We start from the raw sequence: 25,590 nt of genomic DNA, 5'->3' as shown, positions 1-25,590 counted from the left end.
TTCTTTAAAACTTCAGTTTTATTCAAGAAAAGCAAAAAGTCAGTTTCCAGTTTAAATACATATCCAAGAACAACAACAACAAAAAACAGCTCTCCATTTAGAAAATAAAGGCAATCTCCATCACTGGTTTTGTAAAACAGCCTGAAGGCAACAACATCCCCCAGAAGAAACCCTCGTTCCCCACAAAATAATCCTCCACTGGCAAGAGCAAGTTACATTCTAGAGCTGTGCAATTCAGTCAAGGGGCTGAAACAAATATTCCAAACAAATCTTAACAGCAAGTGTACCAAAGTCTGGCACTACCCATGAAAGAAAGGCCCATGACGACCTGTGAAACTCTCCAAATAAACCATTTGGAGAGAGTTCTGCTGGCATGAAGCAATCCCAGTCCTGAACAATAGCTACCTATTGCCTCAAACCGCATAGTGGTTCTGTGCTGAATGCCTGCAGTGTGTTGGTGTTTTGTCAGTGCATGTGTATCATATCCATAATTCAGCTCATCAGTGAAGAACTCTGGATTGGAATGAGAGAGTTACCGAGGCCAAGGCTAGCTGACCTTTCCTATAAAAACCAGACATACAGTTGGAGTCTGAAAGGAGCTTGGCTCCATGTACAAGTCTATGTGGAATGCTTGAAAAGATAAAGGAAAAGTCAGTTTGTTCCTGCGGAGCAATAAGGCAATTGACTAGTAGAAAGATGCTCTCAGAATGTTCCTGAGAACATGCTCAAAAATGCAGCTAGTACCGTGTTTTTTAAGAACGAAGAGAATGAAGCCACCCTGTCAGACCTCTGCTGCTTTTGCTCCATTGTTAGAACAGCAGCAAATAGTATCTTCCTGTCGACATTTCAAAACAAAGGTCAAAACTACCATAAACTGAGAAAAGGAATTCTAGTGGAAAGCTAGCAGTTCAACTCTTTCACCACTGGACAACAGCAGCTGAAGGAATTTACACTGCAATTTATATAAGCAACATACTCTAGTGCTTTTAGTGTCACATGAACAGAGCAAATGAGCTCCCCTTGCTATGCAAGGAAAAGGAATTACTTTCACTACCTCAACAACCTTTTCAGTCATTTTCCCCTGTGTGCTGGCAATAACACTGCTTAGGACAGAAATGTGACTATTAGCAGCTGTGCTGAGATCCAATACCTATAAAATCAGCTTACAAAGACCACAGGTTAAAGTCACTGTACCCACTGCTTTCATCCCTTGACCAAGTGCAGTAACACCCTCACAGTGCACAGCCACGTTGTCCATCCTCTCAAGCCAAATTTGCCATTTTTGTTGTCCCTTTCCCTTTCCAAAAGAGCTTTCTTATAGCCTTATGGGAAGAAGAGATTTCATTGGCCGAACAACAATTTGACAACACAAGGACTTCATAAAACCAATGGGGCTTTCAGTTATTGACACTTTAAAAACAGCACCTACACAGGTACATTCTTTGCATTGAAAAGAATGAGAGTTTAATAGAGTAACAGTAAATGAAAATTTCCAAGCAATGTGCATCTCCAAGACAACTCTCAATTCCTACAGGTAATTTGCTGCCCAGAGAAAAATTTGTGCAGCTATATAGGTCACATTACCATCCTGGTTGCATAAGACACAACATCCTGCATTATAAACTGTAGTTGTGGCAAGTACCAGAAAAATCCTCTTCCTTCCCACTCCATCCCACACATTCTTAGCATGACAAAACTGGCAAAGCCACAGGGAACAAAAATATACAGACATAAAGAGTGGCCTCTTTCAAACCCCATACATTCCAGTTCTAGGAAATGTTTTTCCCCACAAGAAAGTATGTGCTCAAAGACCATCATTTCCTTCTGGGCACTTCTCAGCCGTTGTCAGCATAGTCCTGAAGAGATGCTCCTCACACACCTGACAAAGGAAACTTTAACATCCTGGCATTTTCCTGAGGTCAACGAAGGACTTGGATGTTCTTCTGGAAGTTGCTCCATCTTCCACCAGCACACACCACAGTGACAGGGCAGGTGGCAAGCATTATAACTCAGACTGTGACCGTGAAATGCGAGGCCCCTTGCGGATTTCCTTCCGTTTCTCCTCTTTCTTCCGCCGCTTCTCTTCCTCCCGGAGAGCCTTCTGGAATGTATCTGCGCTGGGGAAAAACTGACAGCAAACAGGGATGAGCACAGCCATGCGGGGACAAAAAAATGGCAGGTCATTTCTTTACGCGAGGCTTGTAGTCATAACTAACCAAGGAAGCCTCTTCCCACTTCTTACATCCATCATATATGTCTGTAGTTTCAGCAGCATTCAGGAGACAAATCCAACACTATATTAAGGCAGATATTCCACTCTGCTTTTTTCCCCTATGGACTCTTGGTTCCCCCCAGTAACAGACACAAAGACGCAGCCATTGGATCAGGTAGTAGACAAAAGGAATTTCTTCACAGTAAGTAGAAAAGGCTTACTTTTGCACTTAAAAGGCTTGGGCACTTTGTGTTTTAGTTTTTCCCAGTCAAGTGCTGAGGAAAGGGAGCAGTGGAAAATAATTGTGCCTTTTTTTAATGCATACAGCACTAGATGAGAGCGCCAGCCATCTCTATTCTTACTTGGGATAGCCTTGGACCCCATTTGCTTCCACTACTATCTAGTCCAGATAGGGATATGGCAGGGTTCAGTGGAAAGACACAGAAATATTCACAAAAAGCTGATTCTTAGAAGGCCAAGAATCATTGAAAGGGGCAAGGGAGAGCTATCAATGAATATTTGGCTGTGCACTGCAAAAACACAGAACTAAATGGTTTTTAATGCAACATTCATAAAAGCATCTTGTACCAACTTGATTAACACACTGATTCTAACATAAGCTTTTTAAGACTAGAATACACCTCATCAGTCGTGAAATGTCATCCTCAGTTGTCAGGTACACACACACACACAAAATCCAACATAAAGATGTGGTCAGAGGGGTATTGGATGGAAGGGGTACAGTCAGAGACCATTACAGAATACAGTGACAAAACAAGCAACAGTTATATGAGGTAAAGCAGTCTTCCTGGCTATGCTGAGTTACAGAGCAGGAAAAAAAAATGGTTTCCATTAGACCCTACACAGGTGAGTTCAGTGACCACTCTACTAGTCTCAGTCTGGAAGCAACACTGAGGGATTATGGGGAGAAATGGCATCTAGATGGAAAGAAACCACGCTATAGAGTCGGGATTCCCAAAATTACCTGGCTTCTACACTCAGCTCTTTGTTACAGAACATCTGCACAACCTTGGCAGAGTGCCCAAGTTATTTTTCATAAAATGATGGAGTACAGTCCATCTCAGAATTGCCCTGATGGAAGCATAAATGCAAGCTGGCTGAATGCTACCAAAGAGACCCACATAACACAGGCCAAGAGAGGTGCCTGCACCTCTCCTCGCCAAAACGCAGCATATTGCCCCCATTCAATACAAACAGCAATTGTGCTGGGTTAATGAGAGCACCTTCAAATGAGACTGTCTTGCATAACTAAGCTGTAGCTGCTTTCCACGTGCAGCTGTGACACTGGCTTGGCTTGTCACATACAAAGGAGGAATCTGTATCAGCTGCACAACTTTCTCTTGCACATTCCTGCTGGGAGGCAACAATTGTGTACCAGGAGAAATCTGTATCAGCTGCACAACTTGCTCTTGCATGGTCCTGTTGGGAGGCAACAATTGTGTACCAACATGGAAGCAAACATGTGCTGGCTGTACAGGATCATCAAGTCCAAGCAGTGAGGGGACAAATGTGTTTTTACTACAGTTGGCGTCAGAGTATTATCAATCACAAGCTGATCGCTGAACAGTACTGCCCATTTTCCTCCTTGCTATTTCTCAAGCAAGCTGCCAACAAGAAGGATTATCTAAAGAATTATCTTACTTCAGAATTGTCTGTTTTAAAAGGATTCCGGTAGTCTGGAGATTTCTCACTAATTCCCAGTTCTTGAGCCATCTGCAAAGGAAAGTAAACCAAAGTAGTGAAGATCAGTTTAATCCTCATCTCTAGAATCTTTCTTCCCAATCCCCAGTTGGAGATTCCCTAATTCAGTGCTTTAATGCCATGACCCCTCACACCCCAAATGTGGGAAGTTATAAGTGTAGCACACTGTGAAAAGCTTTGCATGACCCCAAGGGGACTGGAGCAGCTATGCTGATCTTGCAATTTGCCCACCACCTGTACAGATGGGAAGCTGTGGCCAATCAAAACTTCCAGTATGCACACATTCATTCATATAGATGTGCACACACACACGCACCACAATGGCATATTACTACCTTTACATAGGTTTCATGCTCATTTCTACTTAGAAAGTTTTCCACACAGGAATTCTGAAGTCAAAGCCAACCTTAAAATCCATATTCATCCAAACTTATACAAATGTTTACAAGCCAAAACCTGTGCTTATTCCTTCTTGCTCCCCACCCCAGGACACAGGACGTTAGAGAAGCTAAGCAACCACGCTGCCTTACCAATCCTAGTACTTGTGAGTGGGGACCCTGATCAAATACACCCGTCTGGTTGCAGAAACTGATTCCCCAGCGGATTAGGTTGTTCCAATTCGAGCTGCGGTCGAAGTAATGGTGCACTATCTTGGGAAAGCGCAAGACTACATCACCAAAAAAAGCTGTGTTCTCCACCACATGGGAGTATGCTAAGGGAAAACAGTCACAATGAAAAAAAAATCAGGAGGTATTGCCATTAGTAAAGATCAGTTTGACGTCTGTAGGAACAAACTTGGACTCACAAGGCCAGCTGTTTTCCCCTCAACACAACTGAATTCTTCTTTTGTATCCAGGAGTTTATTAAAGAATGGCATTCCTCCTTGTCTGTGCTTGCTTTAGGCAAGGGTGGCAAATAGGAATTTTAATCTGTATTAATGACTATAAATGTGAAACTAGGGGTTGTGGTTTATTCCTCATTAATTAATCCAGGTGGTACAGAAAAGCATAATCTTGGGTACAAGCCTTTTTAAGAGACAAACACTGATGGAGCATATTCCCTGTAAATTGGGAATAAGCTTGTGAACATTTTTGTTGAAAAGCAATATATAATAATAATATCAACAACAACATCTAGACATATGAAATTCAAAAATTCTAGCAAGTAATTAAGTAGCAATTAAGAAGCATGTTAGTCCGTTTCATGTGAGATTTCCTACACTTATGCAAAGAAACAAGGGTTCTACAATGTTTTATAAATCATCATACAAGTTGGAACAAAGAAATTCATTGAGAGTTATGGCTGCCTACAGTCAAGGTTTGTCATGACTGAATGAATATATAAATACCTCTCCTACAGCATTAATAAAGACTGATAGCAAAAATAATTTGAGATTGGGGGAGCATACCTACTGCTCCTCATTCTTCAGCTATCAACCAACAGTTTAAATGAGGAGTTACTTCAGGAGATCTGGGTACCCACAATAATATCACAAAGAACAAAATAGGATATCCAACCGGGAAACACCCCCCCCCCCCCGAGCAAAATAAGTGGAATATTGTTTCTCTAAGGCTAGAAACGTGTTTTTCCTAAGAAAAAACAAAAACACTAACAGCTGTAAATACAACTGTTTGCCATTCCTCGTAACCCCAAATTCTACTTTCTGTTGCCCTTATAGGCCCGTTTTTCATTTTTTTCCTCTTGCAGCATTAAAAAGAACACATACTCCCTGTCTATCTGCATCATTTTGTCCCATCACAAAACCCGGGTTTTATTGTTGAGAATCTCTAATTCTACAGGTCATAATTCCAAAGCCTCTACTTAGATTCACCAGCATTCTCTCAAATGTTGCTTTCAGGATATAAGCCAGCCTGATTATCTCAACCTATATTATTAAGAGCATTTATATATTCATGCAGCTTGTGTAAACTATTGTGCTTTAGTTGAACACATTAGGCAAATTTTTACCACCACCAGAAAGATCCAGCATTGTCAAAACTTGCATCTCAGACAAAATGAATCCCCATGTCGTCCCGGTTTAATGATCCCAGCAAGTCCAACAAGCACTCACTTTCCCTCATACACACAGGAAAAACAGCCAGTTCTGCTTCATGCACCATATGCTATGAAGTCTCACTTGGTTCCATTCCCATCCCAGGACCTTTACAAATGTCAGAAATGACGACACACAAGAACAGAAGTGACAAGGGTGGCCAAGGAAAAGTAGCCAAAAAGGCAAGGGAGCTGTAAGGCTGTAGTGCCTCATAGCTACAAATCTGAGAGAGAAAAATATAATAAAAGAGTAAATTAGACTAGAAGGCACTGAGCTCCCACCATCCTTTAGCTTCTCATCCTGAGGGAATGGTCCATCTGGTGGAACGTCTGCCGCTATGAGCACAGCCCGGGAATCTTCAAGTACCTGTGCATCACAACAGAAAGGAATCTCAGTTTATTCCAGCTCGTGCCAAAAGGGAACTCTTCCCCACACCTGCGCTGCCTGCAACAGCCTGTTCTCAGGGTTCAACTTGGTTGCAAGTAGACATTGAGCTGCTGTAGCCCCCATAGACTGAGAAACTTGAGGCTATTGCAGGATAATAAGGCTATATAGGTTATATAAGCTATATTGCAGGATAATAAGAGCTTAGAACTTGCAACCAGAGGACCAAACTATGCAATCTGCTGCCTAAATATACTGGTCCTTGAAAACACCTCACACATTTGCCCAGGAGATGAAAATCCCTGAACAAAGGCTTTGCTGTGCTGGCTTAGTTACAGCACCCCACCCCGACTGACAGACACAGATCTTGTCCTTTGATAGTTACATCACAAGCTATTAAAAATAACAGAGCTTTTTCACAAGCCGAGAGGCCCTATTAGTTTGTTTCATGTGAAGACTGCATGTAAACCTTCCTGTTTCCTAAGATCTGCAGGAGACCTATTCCAGGTGCTTCCTTCTACAAAAGTTCCATTGGTAGCAATGTGGGACAGGGCCTTCTTGGTAATGGCTCTTCTGTGAAAGTTCCTTCAGAGGTCTATCTTCTGCAGGACAGCCAAGAATTTTCCGGTAAGCATTTGGCTTCAATAGTTTACCTCCAACTGGATGTTAAAGGTTCTGGTTGTGCTGTTTTTATTGTTTGCTTGTTTTTACTCTGTGTTTTCTTTTTAATGTTGTGAGCCACTGTGGGTGCCTTGGACAGAAAAGCAGCCAATATTACAATATTTTGTAAACAAAATAAATGCAATGCTATTGAACCCAAGTGAGGGCAGTAACCCAACTACCCACAGAACACTGATGCCTTCGTTCCAATACACCAAATCATTTATCAGATGCCGAGTCCATTCCAAACCCCTCCTACACTTGCTTAAACCCAGCCACCAATACCAGCCCAAAACTGGGGGGGGGGGGGAGATTGGAGCCCTGAACCACCACCCTCTGTGTCCTCCAGTAACAACTATTTGCTGACCAGGAGACTACACTCCTTGTCTTTGTCTCACAGCAATGCTTTTAGAACTGCCCAGTATAGACCAGTGGTACAAAACCTGCTCTCATTTCGGTAAAGCTCACTTTGAAGAGACCCTTGAGCATGATGTCTATAATCTTGTATTGTTGGTTCACATCATTGAGTTCAATCAGGTTCTTCAGTGCATTCATCTGATCTTTCCGTTTCACTTCAAACAGCTTCTTATCTGCGGTTTGGTTAAGGGCATCACAGAACAAACAATGCATAATGAATTATCTATTCTATCTCAGATTTGTAGCACAGAGCATCACGTCATTCTTCCTGTTGAAGAACCAGGTGCTGCTGCCCAAACTCTCTATGCCAAGGAAAACAGTCACACAACACGCAGCATTGCACATTGCAGCAGTGGTGTGGATGAGCCATTTCTCAGATGTCATTTCCAGCCTGATGAAGGTAGTGGGACAAACACTGAACAAACTAGAAGCTGTCATCAGCCATAGGAAGTGGAATGTATTTGGCATTAGTGAGTCACAATAGATATCTTGCTCATGATTAAAGCATCCGTGTTGAAGGATGTAGCTTATTCTGGCCCTTTAAGAGGATGGCATACATATAACAGATCCAGGATGACACGGTTGACAATCCTGTGATAGTATCTGGGTGAAGATTAGGCAGAATAAAAGTTATACCTTTGACTGCTACAGGCCAGTTAGACAGAGGATACCAGCAACTTCCTAGACTGCTTTAAAAACAGTTTGTTATTTTCAGTGCTGGCCCCCATATCTCATCCTGTATAACAAGTGGGAGGGGAGAATAAAGAGAGAGCATTGTTGCAAGGAAATAATATGATGCTAGTCACAATTTGATGGGGGCAAGGGTGGTAAACAGAGCTAAGTGCTCTAGTGCTGGCTTAGCACAGCAGGGAGCACACAGCTAGAACAGAAAATCACTAAAGGTTCCTATAATGGTAGGGCAATGAAGGGGAAGCATATTATGCCTTGCTACTTACCAAAGCAGCAATGACGAGCACTCTAGTGGCACAGTAGCACAGCGGACAGCCAACAAAGATACTAAGAGGAGAATGGGAAACCCCTCAATATTGAATTTCACTAAATGGGATAAGGTGGGGCATTTCATGGCCTGCTTCATCAGTGATGTCAGAGGCATCATGTGGGAGAAACCCATGCGACAAGGCAATGACCCCAGTAATGGGCATACCAACCTGGGATGATCCTATCACCAAAAGAGGTAGTTTTGGAAACTAGTTTGGGAAAATACTCATGCAAGAAACAAGTGTTGACTTTGTGAAAGCAACATTGTCTGGAAAGTTCAAGGTTTGATCCAACTAGTGGCACAAGGGTAATACCTTCTCCTGCCCCCTGCTATCCAAAACTGCCATTTGCCCTGCTGGGGAAAACATACGAGTTTTCCGAGAAGGAAGACACCCAGACAAAAAGATGGATACCATTACCATATGGCTATTACTCACCAGAAGAAGAATTTACTAAGTATGCCCCTTCACAGCACACAATACCTTGCTATAGTGTGCATGTACACAAGTATATAAAAACACATATAAAGGTGCAGCCTATTTATCCACGGATTTTTTATCTGCGGATTTGTCTCAACTAGAATGGGGTGGGGGTACTGAAAGTCATACACACTTTTGCCTCCTTTGCTCTGAGCTGGCATCTCGATCCATTTCCAGGCAGCCCAAAACACTGCAAAAAGGCTCCTCCTTGACCAGGCAGGGAAACAGCCCTGGAGCCACGGAAGAGGCTCCCCTTGCAAAGGAACAGTAACATTCCTGGAGCCCCTGAGCCAGCCAAGGCTGAAGGGGGAAGGCGGGACCAAAAACCTCTGTTGCCGCAAAACAAGGTGGAGCGCTCTCTCTCTCTCTCTCTCTCTCACACACACACACACACACACACGGGCAGGTGCAGTAGCAACGGAGGGGATTGCTTTAAAAAAACCCCGGGAGTGTTTGCTGAGTCTTGGAGAGACAGGTGAGGGTGAGCAGAGAGCCGAACTACAAGTCCCAGAATGCTCTGGGGTATCCATGATGGCTGCGGCCAGGGAGGGCTGCAGGAGCGGCAGCAGTGGAGAGGAGGAGGAGAACCTGCAGTGCTGTCGGGAGGCTGCCTGGGGTACAGAGAACTCCCAAGCAAGCTCAGGATCCCACCTGTGAAAAGGAATGGGGGAGGGGATTGAGAACAGCTACCTTAGTCTCCTTCCATCCGGAAGTGTCAGGCTGCAGGCTGTATTTGTGTAACTCTATGGGATTTAGCACAACACGTTTTTTGTTAATCACGCCGAGTCACAGGACGCGGATAAATAGGCTGTACCTGTATATATTATGCATGTAAACAAACCAATACCTGCACATATTTTCCCAATCCATACTAGCTTCCCCACCAATGCAGGGCACAAACAGGTATTTATTTAAAACATACCCCACTTTTTCTTCCCATTAAATGGATTATCAAGACAGTTTACAATAACTGGTTATTATTTTACAATTATAACAGATATCTTAGTACAGGGAGCCCTTGGGTTACGACTATTTGCCTTCAAACAATTCATAATAACGATGATTATTGTGAATCATTGCAGACCTACTGCAAAGGTGAGAAGTGTCTCTTTCTGAGGCTGTGAGCCGGTGAGGAGTGTCATTCTGAGCCTCCTTTCCAAAGTGCAGGCTCAGTAAGACGCCCCAAAATATTTTACTCAGCACATGCTCTTACAAGGCTCAGAAAGATGCTGCTCGTCAGAGTGCAGGTAGATAGCTCAATAACCAGTTGCATTTGAAATTTGGTGTAAGAGATTCAGGAAGCGTCTGTCTTTTTCTTGCAGAAGCCCCTGGACACTTCAGAGTGTCTTTCTGAGCCTCCTTGCTAGAGCATCGTGGTCAGACTGGTCCTGGAGAAAAGAGCAAGGGTCTTCTTGCAGAGCACCACCTCTGCCACAAGCAGCAGGAACAGCAGTAGCCTCCCATTGTCTCCCCATATGGCCACACTACCTGGAGGATTCTCCCCTTGCCCCAGTCACTATTTAAGAGTCAAGGGACAGCCCACAGGCTGTTTTTACATTCTTACAATTCATTTCAGAGTTTCAAATATAATATTACTCATGTCAATTTTGAGAGGGGCTTGGTTCATCTTATACCTTTTTTTTTGGTAACGGCTCCTTCAGGATCAGAACTCCATTGTAAACCAAGGGCTACCTGTACCAAAGTGTCCTCTCTCTCCACCCACCCATTTTCAGCATCAAGCGTTGGGCAATGAAAGGATACAGATTTCTAATCCTGAATCCGAGTTTTGCTTCTCCGTGTCAGCAGTGATGCCTCTAGATAATATCAACGTAAAAAGAAAAGTGCAGATCCAAAGATAATCCATCCTTAAAATTGGAGAGAGAAGGGGAGGAAAGAGGTTAAATACAGAACTTCTCTGTCCTGACTCAACACTAATCAACCAAATACTGATTAAATGAGATTAAACAGGGATCACTCCTTAAGTAGATAAGACTTGTTGTTTTAGCCCCCTTCCCCAGGATACTTTATCAGCCTCAGAAACTATTTAGATGTCACTTTCCCCCATGCCAGAATAGTAGCTAGGCAATTACCTGCACTCCTATATGGATAAACATAAAAGTGGTTGTGATAAGTTCCAAAACACATGAATTCCAAGGCACACGATTGATGAAAGGTCCAAAGCAAACAAGCTCCCCAAACAAAACCAGAACTGTTCTTACCTCTAATGACTCATTTGCCTAGCACTGCGTATTTCTACAAATGGAATCCAGTCAAGCACAGGTCAAACAAAAAACTTTCTAAAGCTTGGAGCAGGAAGTGCTCCCACTTTCAATTAGCATTTTTCAAAATCAAGTTCTGTACATCTGGCAACAAGTGGGGTCAGCACCTCGTCAAAGCTTCAGAGACATGTTTATAGCAATTACTCTCTACAGTGAAGAAGATAGGTGGGGGAGTGACTGCATAGAGAACCACTCAAAAAACATCAGTTACATGCAAGAACAACTCTGTTTCTGTTGTGGTTTCTGCAGACTATTAACATAGTGAAATACATTAACCGTTCTCATAGATGTAGTAACATGACTAAACTCGCAATTATTAAAGCTTGTGCACCAAAGCAGAAGATATTTGGGGGTCAGAACATTTCCACTTTGTCCCATCCCTCAAGCCATAAAAACAAGAATGGTCAAAGAACCATGCCCCTATGAGGGGTCTAAAATATGAAAGGAGAAAAAGATTTAAAGATCAAGAAAAAAATCTTTATTGCTCCAGCACAGAAGACAGGAAAACCTAATCGCTCCAAGGCAGCAAAAAAGGAACTGCCCAGAAGAGATACTGACCTCACACCTAGACAAAAGCACCTGGCACCAAACATGTTTGTTGAGTGAAAAGTTGAGTAACTTATCTTCCAAGCTCTAGAAGTACCCATGATTAGGCATACAGACCTCATTTGTGGGACTGCACAGAGGCCATGAAGGAGAAAGGGGGGCAAGGAAAGCATGCCAACCACTACAGCATTTTCAACCACTGTGCCATGGCACAACGGTCTGCAGGTGTGCTATAGAGGATCATATATGCATAGGGTCATTGGGGGACGCAAGCCCCCAGCCAGCAGTGCAGTGTGCCCTGCCAATTGTCAAAAAAACTTGACTATTTTAGCCTCTTCTCAGTGTGCCATGAAATGAAAAAGGTTGAAACGTGCTGCTTACAGACTTGAAAATAAACATTCACTAGATTGCCTGAGGAGAGCAGTAATCTCTTTCAGGCAGGGAAGCTTTATTAATAGTTGGTTCTTTTAGTGTTTGTGCGTCCTTTTAGATCACAAATGGCTATCACAGGTATTACTGGGTAGTGCATGTTAGCCTAACTAAATAATTAGTGTGGAGTTATTTGCAAGTATATACTAGCTGGATTCCCCTGGGGGCTGGGGATAAGAATAGGCCCTCAGTTTGGTTGTACTTATCGTAAAAAGCGACTAAACAGCCACCCGGTAGATGGGACTCCTTAGCCTGGGAAGGCAGCTCATCTGAGAGAAGGAAAACTCTGATCACAAACCTCCACTGCCTTGTGGCTACATCCAGTTATGGAAAAGGTTTCAGGAGTCAACCTCGAGGCAAAATCCGGAGCTGGAGTCCCTGAGGCAGTTCATGGTTGAACACAGTCACGTTCTGGCAACTCCTGCAACACCGCTGGAACCAACAGTATTGGCTTCTGCCTTTCCATTGGACCATTTCAGCGACGTGGACAGGGGGGATATGCTGCATGGGAAACGCATGGATATCTTCCATATCTACTTTACCCAGGCTTCGCGCACTGGAGAGGACACTGTTTCAGAACTACCATTCAGAGCGTGATACCATAGTCTTCCGAGACTGAAGGATGCCAACAACTGGCTGAAGCAGTACTCTGGGCAAAGGCTTCTCTGGGTGGAGCTCTCATGCTTAAACCATTTTTGCCCAACGTTGCATATATGGAGGTCTGGCTCAGTGGTACAGATGCCTGAAGATCTAAGGCTGCCAGTTTGAAACAACCAGAAGTATCCTAGAACTGACAACATGCTGATATACAGAGGAGCTGACCCTTGGTGGCAGAGAGGAGTTGCTGTCAAGTTGAGTGTGGGAGGCGAAGCGGCCAGAGAGAGGCCAGACTGGAAGGAATCCAGCTAGAATGAGGAGTTCTACAAAAGACTGGAACTATTCTATTGTAAAAATCTCTATGGAGGTTTAGAAAAGCCTGCCTACGTAAATCTCCTTGGAATAAAGTCTGAGGAGAAATCTGATGACCAAGAAAGGCAGTGTATAAATACCTGTATTATTATTATATGCAACAGGGATCAAATGTGTACACCTGTGGACTGGGCAGAAATGGATCATGCAGCACTGTTTTTCAAATCTCCATCCAATGCTGGCTACTTTGATGACTGGGCAAGCACAAACTTCATTTTTAAAGCTGATCAACCACAGATGATCTTATTACAAAGTAGCACTTCCATCTCTAGCTACCTCTTCAGTCTTTATGACTGGGAGCCTCTAGCCCACAATGTTATTTTTCTCCTCAAGAATCCTTGTGATGATGCAGCACTCGCATTCCCTGGGTCCTACAGAGCCCAGACTCCAAGCTTTGTAGACTCAGCCCCACCATAAATCCCACTTGTGTTCCATTGCCTTTCATAGATGCTCAAAGGGGAACAATCCAGGCCTTCTGGACACTTACAGCAGCCCTTGCTTGCAGGCAAATTAATCAGACCCTGAGCTGCTGGGCAGTAGTTTGGACATCTCTGACCTAGACTATAAAGGTGAAATTATCGCTATAACTATGAAATACAGCAAGGTTACTTACTCGGTTACATTAACAGTATACAGTTTTCCAGTTCCACAGGATAGTAGATTGGATTATCACTTATACAGAGAGCAAGGTTATCAATACATTCAGAGACAGTCAAGTTGACTGTGGCCTATTCTCAAAATATTTACCTCCTGCATTGACATTGCAGGGAATTACATACTGATGTAATGATGCAAGAAGGCTGTTAATTAAACCACACACTTTGAATTCAACATGCTTAAGAATGTTAAGATGCTATACCTGGGGAAATATTCTCACCCACAGAGAACAAGATTTTAATCATGTTTCTGTGTAAATTCATTCAAAACCTGATTAAAATTCATTCAAAAGTAATGGTTTCATACATGCAGTTTCTATTGACTAGGACACCCTACTGTTAGACCAGGGGTCTCCAAATCCCAGCCCAGTGGCCAGATGTAGCCCGTGGTGAGCCTCTATCCAACACACGGCAAACCTCTGGTCCCCCACAAGTCTCTGGCCTGCTCATTTGAATGTGACCGGAGCTGTGCTCCAGTCACAGAAGGAGGGTGTTCTGAGGGCCAGGGAGGCTTGTGCCTCCCCTCAGAATGCCTTCTAAAGACCTAAAAGCATCACTTCCTGGTTTCCCTGAAAAACCAGAAGTGACTTTTTGGGCTGCCTGAAGGCCTTAGGCTTTCTAGTGTATTTATTTCAATTTTAAATTTATTTATTTTTCTGACCCTCGACACTATGCCAGATGTTTGATGTAGCCCTTTGGCCAAAAAGTTTAGAGACCCCTGTGTTAGACAATAGGACTGTTTGCCAAGAGTAATACTGTATAATTAGCAACTGTAAAAGAAGGCTGGAGGAGAAGAGTAGGCTCTTTTTTTGTACTGATTGGTTATAAATCTACTTCAGCCACTGGCACATCTCAAAACGATGGTTCAATTTAAACACAATAATAACAAAAAGCACAGAGATTTGTACCTTAATTCAAATAAAGAAATCTGAAGCAGTCTCTTCTAATTAAGGATATGCTCACTAAGCCACATCAGGTACAGCTGTCAGCCAATGACTGTCAGAAAGAGCTGCCTATGAATCTTCTTCTGTAACATCACTAGCCTGTCCTTTTCAGTTTAGTTTTATCTGAAACAGAAAAAAAGAGAAAATTGAGAAACAGTATTTCTGCCCACCAGACTTCAACTTTTCAAAAGAAAAGTTTTCGCCACCTATAATGCTGAAGTACTGTGTATTCAAATCCATGCTGTCAATGCCATCCCATGGCACAGGATCCCTCACTGCTGGGTTATCATCAAGTCAGCAATGGCATGATGACTATTGCAACTAGCAGGGCTGTAGAATCAGTACACCAATCCTCCTACTCCACCTAAAATTGCTTCTGACTCCACTGCCCTGCCTGGATGGCAGTGAGCATTCCTTCCTTGACCCTCATTTCTACATCACTTAACCAGCCTAGAGCCACTCTAAATGATACTTGACTTGTATAATGAGAATGCACCCAACTTTTTAACCATTTAGGTGCAGGGCTTTTACTCCACACCTGGGCCTTAGATCACAGACATTTGGGCTCAAGCTCTGCACAGCCACGAACCTCAGTGGGCAGCCCAAAGCCAGTTCCTAACCCTCATCAGGGTTACAAGAATTGAAATGAAAAAGCCAAAAGTTCCCCTCTATATGGAAAAGAAAAGATGGTTTTTCTCCAATATGCTGGCTTTCCATGTGCAGAGATCCTCTAAATAAGAGATCAGGACCAACTGCCACAACATTTGTCTATGGTAATCCTTTTTCAAAAAAATTGATTGGCCATAGCTCCATGAGAACTAAATTACTTCTTCACCCAACACAGAATTAACTTTGTGATATCACAATCTCAACACGTTGAAGGCTTTTGAAGAGCATTAGAAAAATGCAGAAGCTATTAGCCATGAGAGTTAAATAGAAACTTTGTGTTCCAAGGCAACACACCTCTACACACCAGTGCCTGGGGCACAATGAAAGGGATAGTCTTTGTGCCTCACCTGCAAGCACCCAGAGTCATCCAACTGGTTACTACTGAAAATGGAATGTGGCTGTAGATGGCCCTAGGGTCCAACAGCACATTATGTTAAGTCTGTCAGTTAAGTATATCTGTTAAGTATACTGGAAGTGTCCCTTTTCTGTTTTTAAAAGCAGCAGCTGAACAGGTTCAGAATCAGGCTCTCCCGCCCACCCCCGCCAGCTATTTTCAGAAGAAAGCCAGCACACAGGGAAAGAATTTTTTTTAATCTCCCCACAAGCTACAGTCCCAAGCCAGATGGGGACCCACCCATGGCTACTTTTTAACAAAGAGGCTTTCCTGGGACACTCCCTGCTTCAATTCCATTTCTTAATGATGGGCTTAACCGTAATGTGTAGTCTTTGAACTAATCCAGAAAGGCAATTGGCAGCTCAACAATTCTCAGGCGCCAAGTCCTACACTGCAGGTTGACTATACATTCTGCTATTGCAAAAAAAGGAAAAACATTCCCTTGATCCACTTTTCATAGTTTTATAAACCTCCGTCTTGACGTTGTCGTCATCTCCCCCACGCACCTACCTCAACCATCTTGCTCAGCTAGCACTTCTCTGTAGTGGACTTGTTTTTCTGTTAGAGATATGTTCTGAATTGCAAACATTTATTTATGGGGCACTCTGGATAGAGGATGCTACTTTACAGTAGGTTGTGGGTCACTTGCGGTCTTGTTCCAGATCTATGACTCTTATCTTCAGAAGGCTTAGTAGATACAGAAATGAACCATCAATGGTCTCAGAAACAGGAACACCCATCACTTGCCATTGCTCTGGAAATCAGGCTGCTGCCTATACAATTTGGGTTTGGGGTTTGGGAGTGACATGCATAATGTTAACACACAATCCTATAAGCAACTATGGACGGAAGCAATCACAGCTGGAAATGCAGGTTTCTACCCAATGCTGCTGTTTAAGAATCTGAAACATCCCCCTCCCCCCCATTTTGCAGTGATCCGATTCCTTTAAAAATAAAAACAGACTTGGATTTATAATCAAAAGAGAAGGAAATGCTGGCTCCTTGGAATGTGAAGCATTTTCTCCTACACACTGTGATGGAAGGAGCAACCTGCCTGCTGCCGAGACACTACAGCAAATTCTGAAACAGATGGGGTTGGCTAGTGAGAGGAGATCTGTTACTCCACTGGGAGCCTGCCGTTCAGACTGTGAAATGAATGTGAATTTTCACAGCAAAGTAAAAATAATGGGTACTTGAAAGCTCTCAATTCTACAAGCAAAAACAAAGCAAGTACTACAGGCTGAGAAGCACACTTGGGCTGCAAAAACGCACACAGAAAAAAGGCAACATCATTAAGTACTATAAGCGTTAAAACATTGCAGATCATTTAGCAGGGCTTATCTCATGTACTCTTTACAAGCAGGAGTATGAATCCCAATTTTATTCTTTGTCAAGGATCATCTCTGGTAAAGTAACGCAGGCATATTCCAGACTTCTTGTCCCCTCTTCTTCTCCATGGCAAAAATGGGAAGATGGTAGATTGTGGCCAACTGATGGAACACTGGTCATTCAGTACTACCTGATTACTGGAAACCTTGCACAGAGCACTGGACTAGGTGCACTTTGTTCTGCTTCAGCAAAAACCCTTCTTACATTCTTTCACAAAGTGTACTTTCAAGATCACTGAACATAATTTTTTATCCAAAAATCCAAAGTATGCAGTCTTGCTTTCACAACAGAACACCACCAATAAGAATTTATAAAGAATTATAGACAAAAAAGGGGGGTGATCCCTGTTCTGGAATAGTCCTACTTCCTAGAGAGGACAGAGGCACCATGAGAAGGAGTGGTAAAGATGTTGCTCTAGGAGCACACAACAAAGAATTTTGGGGCAGGGCTACATTTTCCTCTTTAGAGAAAAGGCTGATGTTCTGCTTCTCTGTCACTTCAGCTGTTCTTTCAGTAAGAATGAGAGCTAGGTCAGCAGGACTGCATTAAACCCAAACAAAGGCTTTGTGGAGCCTAAGACAAATTTATTGTGGCATAGGCTTTTGTGAATATCAGAGGTTGCCACCTACAGAGTCAGATGGGGTTTTTCCTAGCCCAACCTGGCAACAATGCCTGAAACCAAATCTAAGATATTTGTCAAGGATTATTCTACATGATAAACCAAGTGGTGTTAACTGCAGTACTGCCACCACCTCTATCACTACACCTGTGGCCTTTGGTGGGTGTAAATGTGATACCAGGCATCTCACCGACTTTTGCTGCCTCTTCATCAGCTGATGCAGCTTCACCAACAGCCAGCATATTTTAGAGCAGTGTTTCTCAAACTGTGGGTCGGGACCCACTAGGTGGGTTGTGAGCCAATTTCAGGTGGGTCCCCTTTCATTTCAATATTTTATTTTTAATATATTAGACATATTTCTCTCAAATCTTGATGCCACAGATGTTAGATTAATTGCAGCTATATTTATAAGCTACGTTGGAGACCGACATACCATCTTTCAATAAGTCCAACACAGCCAGTTTTTCCTCTAGTATTGGAACAGATCTCTGTTTCTTCAGCAGAGTACCACATAAAATAGTTGACTTCCATTTAGGGGCCATGTGGTATGAAAAACAACACTATACTGTAAAAATGTCCTGTATTTTTACACGTTTGAATCACACTCAGCACAGCAATGTAGAAGCATGGGGGAAACTGACACTGGCACAGATCTCACATGCTTATTGAGGAAGATAGCAGGCAGAATTGCTGAGTGCATGTAGCTGAATTTGCCCAAGTCAACTGCATATAGAAGACAAGGGATGACATTCTATATAACATTTGTCTAGTTCCATGAGAGAGACTAATGAAAATCAGAGCAGCTTGCTGCCCTTAATTGCAGGCTAAGTCATATTAGCCTGATTCCTCATTCACTAATTTTTCAGCAGCTTTCTAATATTCATCTGCACAAAATAAAATAGTGCTAAAAGACACACACCACTTTGATTTCTTCACACACTTCCATGTGATTCCTGCTCCTATAAAGCCTTTTAGATTTTTCCAGCTCTCAAAACCATGCATATGTTAGCTAAAGCTTAACCCAATTCTGCCCAGCCCACAGGCGTACACATTTGATCCCTGTTGTGTATATGCAACATTGGGCAGAAATGGCTTAGTTGATTTTAACAAATATAGTACTGAATCTAACACAGATACAATTTAAACTCCCTCTGACCTTTTTAAGGAGGAAAGTGAAATATAACTGAATAATAGATATCTGCCCACCATCAAATACTGCTCCAAATTTTGCACTTGCATATTGCTGATTGCAATGGATCTCGAGTATGTGGCATCAAACCTGCGCATAGCTCTGTACAGAATGGTGATGTGTGGTATATGTGAACATTCATATACCACCATCCTGCATTCCAGCCACAAAACCCTGACTAAATAATTCTGAAAGCTATGCATTCATTTTGTTAGGCATTCAGGTTTTGAATGCATAACAAAGCTGCAACTGAAGCTGCCAGAGCTAACAGATGAGATACTAACACATTTGCTTCACATAGCCTTCACCTGTCTCAACATGTCTATATTGTCACATAAACCAATTCATTGTTCATGCCTATGGAGACATTTGAACAGAAATCAAAACCTAGCAACTGGTTTTTGTGCAGCACAAGTTGATGCCTGTCTATTTAAAAGTGAGTCCCACTGTTTTCAGTGGAACTTACTGTTACTATATGATATCAGCACTATAATACATACTACAATACTATATCAGATCATATTTCCTCCCCAAACAGCAGAGGATACTACCTGGTGATTCCTTTTAAGCTCATAGATTTGTTTTCTTTATTTCTTAAGTACAAGTTTCAGTCCAAAGGCAGAGCCTCTCTCTTTATTAAGGGACACGTAGAGAAATGCAGCCATAATGGTTTCCACTTCCCTGCTCCAACTGGTGCTTTAATTCCTCTCCCACCTACCAGAAGCAAATAGGAGACCCTTGCCTGCTACAGCAGCTAGGCAGCAGGGTGGGTAAAAGGGTGCGAGCAGCAGCAGGCACACTCTTGGTGCTGCCCAGCTTTTCTTAAGCCTAAAAACCAACAACCAACAAGAGGCAATATCTCCAGGTGGGAACTTGGCAGCTTCTTGGTGTAGAGAACTGACTAATTTTGGACCTGGACTACACAGGTTCAAAACTCCACACGGCCAAGAAACTTCCCAAAATAGCAGCTGCAGGGGCCCTGATCCAGCTTGGAACCACAGTGAAGAAAAGCATTTCAAAATAAAGTTTATATTATTATTTCAATGATCCCCAAACCCTGTAGAGTGCAGCTCTCCTAGCCAACATGGCTGTATGCAGTTCGGCCTTTGCTGGGGGCAACCTTGGGCAAATCCCTCTCAGCTTAAATCATTACTAATAGCGTGAAGATAAACTCATGGCCCAATCCTATTGAGCCAGTGTGCTAGCAAAGCACACACTCCGGCAGCACGCACTATCACAAAACCACTATAAATCATTTTGCTACAGTGCATCTAGCCTTGCACTTGAGAAGAGAAGGACACCCATTGGAGCAGATGAGTCTGGCGTAGGGATGAGGAGAGAGGGCAATAGGGTTTCAAGTGGGATCAGTAGTGCTGGTGCAAGCCATATTCTATCCCCCTTCCAAGGTCTAATCTGTCAACAAGGACCAACTTGGACTTGTGCCAGCAATATCATTGGCACAGGCTCAAATTGAGCTACTGTGACTGCTGGTTCTTACCCAGGGACAAGGGGACAAATGTCCCCTTAACCCAAGGAGACATCCAGCAGACAAAATTTCCCAGTGTGATAATAACAACTTTTATTTTTACCCCGCCTTTCTCCCCGAAGGGACTCAAGGCGGCTTAGGTTAAAACAGATTAAAAACATAATTTAAAAACAGATAAAAGCATATTAACACATATTATAAAAAACAGTAGTCAGCTAAAAAGTAGTCAGGTAGAAAGAGCATAGAGCAGCAAATCATAATAGAATTAGGCCTGTAACCAAGTATTTAAAAATATTAAAAGATGTTGAAAAGATGTTAAAAAGGCCGAGAACTCAGAAGGCTTGCTTAAACAGAAGGGTCTTCAGGCCTCGTGGAAAAGTCTCAAGAGTGATGCAGCAGAGAGGAGCACAGTAATTTAGTTAAGATTGGGCTATAAGAATTACAAGGAACTTTGAGCACTTGAGGGGTTCAGCAGGATCTTGTGCAGGGTAGGACTAGAACAGGGGTGCCCAAACCCCGGCCCTGGGGCCACTTGCGGCCCTTGAGGCCTCTCAATGCGGCCCTCAGGGAGCCCCCAGTCTCCAATGAGCCTCTGGCCCTCCAGAGATTTGTTGGGGCCCTCACTGGCCCAACGCAACTGCTCTCAGCGTGAGGGCAACTGTTTGACCTCTTTGCATGAGCTGTGGGATGAGGGCTCCCTCCACTGCTTGCTGTTTCACATCTGTGATGCAGTAGCGGCAGCAAAGGAAAGGCCAGCCTTGCTTTGTGCAAGGCCTTTTATAGGCCTTGAGCTATTGCAAGACCTTCATTCATTCATATAAGTTCATCTTTAATATATTCATTTATGTAAACTTATGTAAATTTATTCAAATTTTAAATGTAAATTCATTCTTTCCCCCCCCCCGGCCCCCAACACAGTGTCAGAGAGACGATGTGGCCCTCCTGCCAAAAACCTTGGACACCCCTGGACTAGAAGAACAAAATTACTGTTTAAACAGTCTGAAATAAGTCTCCTTCTCCCAGTGCTCAGAGGGTAAACATCCCATTTATTAACATTACCCCAGGGGCATTCTGAAAAGCTCAGCCATCAAGCTGTCATTTGCATATGGCTGGTCTATCAATTAGAAAGCAGCAAGTGCCACAAAAATAGGACATAAACCTGTCAGGACTGGAGGTGATGAAGAATTTGAGAAAGCATCATTGAACACCCTTACCTTGCAGGCTGCTTTTCAACACAAATGCTAGGAACACAGGAAAAGCAGGGATGAGAAAAATTAACGCCATACTAACCCTTAAGGACACACATGCTCAATGTTCCCTGTAGGTATGGTAACAGGAGCCTTGGGAGGGCTTCTTCATGTGTGTATGAGGTGGGAGGGAAGAACACACACAAATGAGTGATCAACTATATAACAAGATTTCATGCCCACCTATAGCAGCCATACCATCTCTCATAATCACAACCTATTTCCCATGCTGGGAAAGATGTTTGAGAGATTGTTCTTTGGTGCAGATCAAGGATCAGGCCTGTAAAGAAAGGTCTACCTAATTTGCAAACATTAAATGAAGCATTGCAGGAGTCCCTCTGGATTCTACTTCTTTTCTGCAAAATTCCGGAGGGAGTGTTTGATACAATCAGCCAGGTGATTCTAAGGAAGTAAACCACACTCATCCCAAAGGCTGAGGATGCAGAAAAAAAATTATCGCTCTTTTATAATAGGTAGATTAACACCATAGCACAGTGGTTCTCACACATTTAGCACGGGGACCCACTTTTTAGAATGAGAATCTGTCAGGATCCACTGGGAGTGATGTCATGACCGGAAGTGACATCATCAAGCAGGAAATTTTTAACAATACTAGGCTGCAATCCTACCCACACTTACCCAGGAGTAAGTCCCATTTACTATCACTGTTAAAAGAATAAATATAGTAGCTTGTTAAAAGTACAGGTCTGTAACAATTCCCCAAATGCAGTCACATACCATGGTGATACTAATCAAGTTTAAAATATTAAAATATTGAAAAGCATGGAGATCCACCTGAAATTGGCTTGCGACCCACCTAGTGGGTCCTGACCCACAGTTTGAGAAACACTGCAGCATAGCAGATACAGAAAGCAAACCAAAAATCCTTCAGTTGGTTAGCATTAGTGATTGCAAGCCAAGTGCAAACAAAATCATGCTTGCAACATTTCAAAAGATGCAGAGATCTGGATTCTGGCATATTTCCAAGAAGAAAGGAGTCTACCTCTGCAGGGCAGATAGTATGAATGATTACATCATCACAAATGGTTTAGTAAAGATAGCCTTCTAAGTGAGTCTAGAAATTGAGATAAACAGGGCATATGGAAGCCTCTGAGGCACACAAAAGGCTTGCTACTAGAACATCACATCTCTCTCATAATAGTCTTCCCCAAGATTATGTTCGGTTCTCATATGAGCACTGAATGAGGAAAGCTGAGGCCAGGGACAGGTTCCATCTGCTATGCAGAGATCACTATTAATAGACCACCAGACAAAACCACTTTGGACACTGTTGGTGGCAAAATGACACCAGGCAGTAAGAGGTGTTCCTTGTGCAAGAGGTTTGATTTTCCTACAGATCATCAGTGAATCTCTGCTGTACACATTTCATTTGTCTCTTAGGTCTGTGCTATTCTAGCATGTGGGAGGCATATGATCAGGTTCAGCGTTAAGGGCAACGGATTGTCTTAAATACCACTTCCCTTTCTGCAAGAATTTTAAAGAGCAGCAAGCCTAAAGGATACCATCTAAACCTGGCTGCTGTCAGAGACACAAAGTAAACCAATTGGACACCCTGCTTTACTTTAATAAATTCTAATACCGTTTTTATGTTACCATGATGCCACTCCTTGCCACAGGATGTGGTGATGGCGTCTAGCCTAGACGCCTTTAAAAAGGGATTGGACAAGTTTCTGGAGGAAAAATCCATTATGGGATACAAGCCATGATGTGTATGCGGAACCTCCTGATTTTAGAAATGGGTTATGTCAGAATGCCAGATGCAAGGGAGGGCACCAGGATGAGGTCTCTTGTTATCTGGTGTGCTCCCTGGGGCATTTGGTGGGCCGCTGTGAGACACAGGAAGCTGGACTAGATGGGCCTGTGGCCTGATCCAGTGGGGCTGTTCTTATGTTCTTATGTTTATGTTCTAGCTAAAATATTTAATACAGCACTTGGCTCAACAAGGCATTCTCAGGAGAGTACAGCATAACAGGTACTGCAAAGACCTTGGGGCCTCTAGATTCACACTCAAAAGTCTCTCTATCATATGGCTTTACATCTATGGAAAGGTTGTTCACTGACTGTGCAATAGCAAAAGCCCTAGCCTTGGTGCTTGGGAGGACAGTAGTAATTTAACTCACCCATGCCACTTTTTAAAATGAAGTGCACATACTTTCAGCCTATCCCCCAAGCAAGTGTAATTTCTCAAGCCTTCTGAAGAGGTGCCACAACTGACTTCCCAGGCCTGGCTTAGGCACTGTACGTGAGCGCCACCTGTTTCCAAAAGCAGTCTCTGTTCACTACCCTGTGTGACCTGACGGGGGGGGGGGGGGGGAGAGAAAGGGTTGATATACCTAGTCCAGATCCCCATCATAAAGAGCACTCACTGCAGAAAACCCAGCAAAGCCTTGAGTTGCAGAAGCCCTGAGTTGACACAGTGGGAAGCAGAGCTTTCAGCCCCCATGAACATTTATTTGATTGCAACCTATTGATACAGGAACCATTCCCGCTAGCTTAGATGCATCAAACACCCATTCTCTGTGCCAGCATGGTACAATTCTTAAAGGAGCAGGATCACAACCATTTGACAGCACCTGGATCACATCATGATGAAAGATCTTCTGCCACTGAGACACTGAAGAGACCCCCACTTTCCCATCCTGCAGACAGAATTCCTCCCACCATCACCCTCACAGTCAGAAGGCAAGTTCACTGAGGGTTAATTCATTCACCCTCTCCCTATGTGCAGGGCAGACAGTCTAATGCACAGGTGTGTGCAGAGGCACAGGACCAAAGGGTCTCACCTCCTCCAGATTAACCCATTTTTCCCCAGCCTACAGGTGTACACATTTGGTCACTGTTGCATATACACAGCGTTGGGCAGAAAAACCCTGAGCATTAAAATAATACAATCTGGGGCACGTGTCCTTCAAAATGCAAGTGGCTGTAGGGCTGCCTTGTGGGAGCTCAGAAGCAGACTAAGAACCCAATTCTATGCATGTCTACCCAGAAGTAAGCCCTAATATAGTCAATGGGGCTTACTCTCCGGTAAGTGTGGATAGGACTGCAGCCTAGCCCAATCCTAAGAGCCCAAACCCAGGTCTGCTCAGAAATAAGCCGTTATAGTCAATGGGGCTTACTCCCAGGTAAGTGGGGTAGGATTGTACTAAGAAGGACTAAGTCATCGGGGACTACTTAGAGTTCCCAGTATAACGCCTGTCTCTTTTGTAGCGCCCCTCTAACTCATCCTGCATCCCACCCACCCATTCATTCCCATCTGCGGCATTTTCATCGCAGTTCAAGCAGCGCAGCGCTCTCCATCCTAGAGGTGCAGCACAGTAGCCCAAGGAGAGTTCCCTGCGCAGGGGAAACCCGCGACTTCCCCGGGTTGCGCGTGCTCAGCAGAAGCCTCACCTGCCCCAGGGAAGAGTTGCAGCTGCCATCAGGGCGAGCCTCTCGTGCTGCTGAGCTCTTCCTTTCCCTGCTGCTTTCGCTGCCTGACTAGCCCTTCTCTTTGCAAACCAGCATGCACTGCACCGCCGCGTCACTTCCCCTGTGGGCTATCCAAAATACTCTGCATTGTCGTTCTGGTGGTGGCTTGCAAGGCGCCTGTTGTTGGTTTCCTTCCTGCCTGCCCGCCCTCCAGAGATCGTGGGAGCCTTGACAAATGCCACGTTAGCTAACGAAGAAATGCTGAAACTTCATTCTGCTTCACCTGGGCACACTCTGCCTCTTCCATGACCTCAGCTACAGTCTTATACACGCTTACTCAGGAGTAAACCCTACCTAAGTCTCTGAGACTCAGATTGCAATCAGGGTGACCAGATGTCATAACTGCAAAAGAGGAC

General features: G+C 43.5%; 1 protein-coding gene across 2 annotated transcripts; it reads right to left on the bottom strand.

Moving 5' to 3' along the window:
• On the bottom strand, positions 1-25,246 carry CCDC134 (coiled-coil domain containing 134). Of its 2 annotated transcripts, XM_066633876.1 has the most exons (8): positions 25,157-25,246; positions 14,714-14,872; positions 10,688-10,791; positions 7,500-7,621; positions 6,269-6,353; positions 4,465-4,646; positions 3,875-3,946; positions 1-2,128 (listed from the first exon to the last, which is right to left on the bottom strand). In XM_066633876.1, the coding sequence occupies exons 3-8, from the start codon at positions 10,788-10,790 to the stop codon at positions 2,003-2,005; spliced, it is 690 nt and encodes a 229-aa protein (XP_066489973.1). In that variant the 5' UTR covers position 10,791; positions 14,714-14,872; positions 25,157-25,246; the 3' UTR covers positions 1-2,002. The 2 variants fall into 2 exon arrangements, with proteins under 2 accessions (XP_066489973.1, XP_066489972.1); XM_066633875.1 differs by lacking the exon at positions 14,714-14,872 and having other exon boundaries at positions 25,157-25,244.
• Positions 25,247-25,590: the final 344 nt, after the last annotated feature.

The sequence above is a fragment of the Tiliqua scincoides genome, chromosome 7 (genome assembly GCF_035046505.1).
Source record: "Tiliqua scincoides isolate rTilSci1 chromosome 7, rTilSci1.hap2, whole genome shotgun sequence".
In the NCBI taxonomy this organism is placed as follows: domain Eukaryota; kingdom Metazoa; phylum Chordata; class Lepidosauria; order Squamata; family Scincidae; genus Tiliqua; species Tiliqua scincoides.
This window is presented reverse-complemented; position numbering and strand designations above follow the sequence as displayed.

Excerpts from the sequence above, each read along its gene's own strand:
- CCDC134 (XM_066633875.1), bottom strand. The coding sequence starts at position 25,185 with ATGGCAGCTGCAACTCTTCCCTGGGGCAG. Across the intron at positions 6,354-7,499 it reads TGCTCAAGGGTCTCTTCAAA|GTACTTGAAGATTCCCGGGC; the intron begins GTGAGCTTTACC and ends TGTGATGCACAG. Across the intron at positions 4,647-6,268 it reads GGATGAGAAGCTAAAGGATG|CATACTCCCATGTGGTGGAG; the intron begins GTGGGAGCTCAG and ends GTTTTCCCTTAG.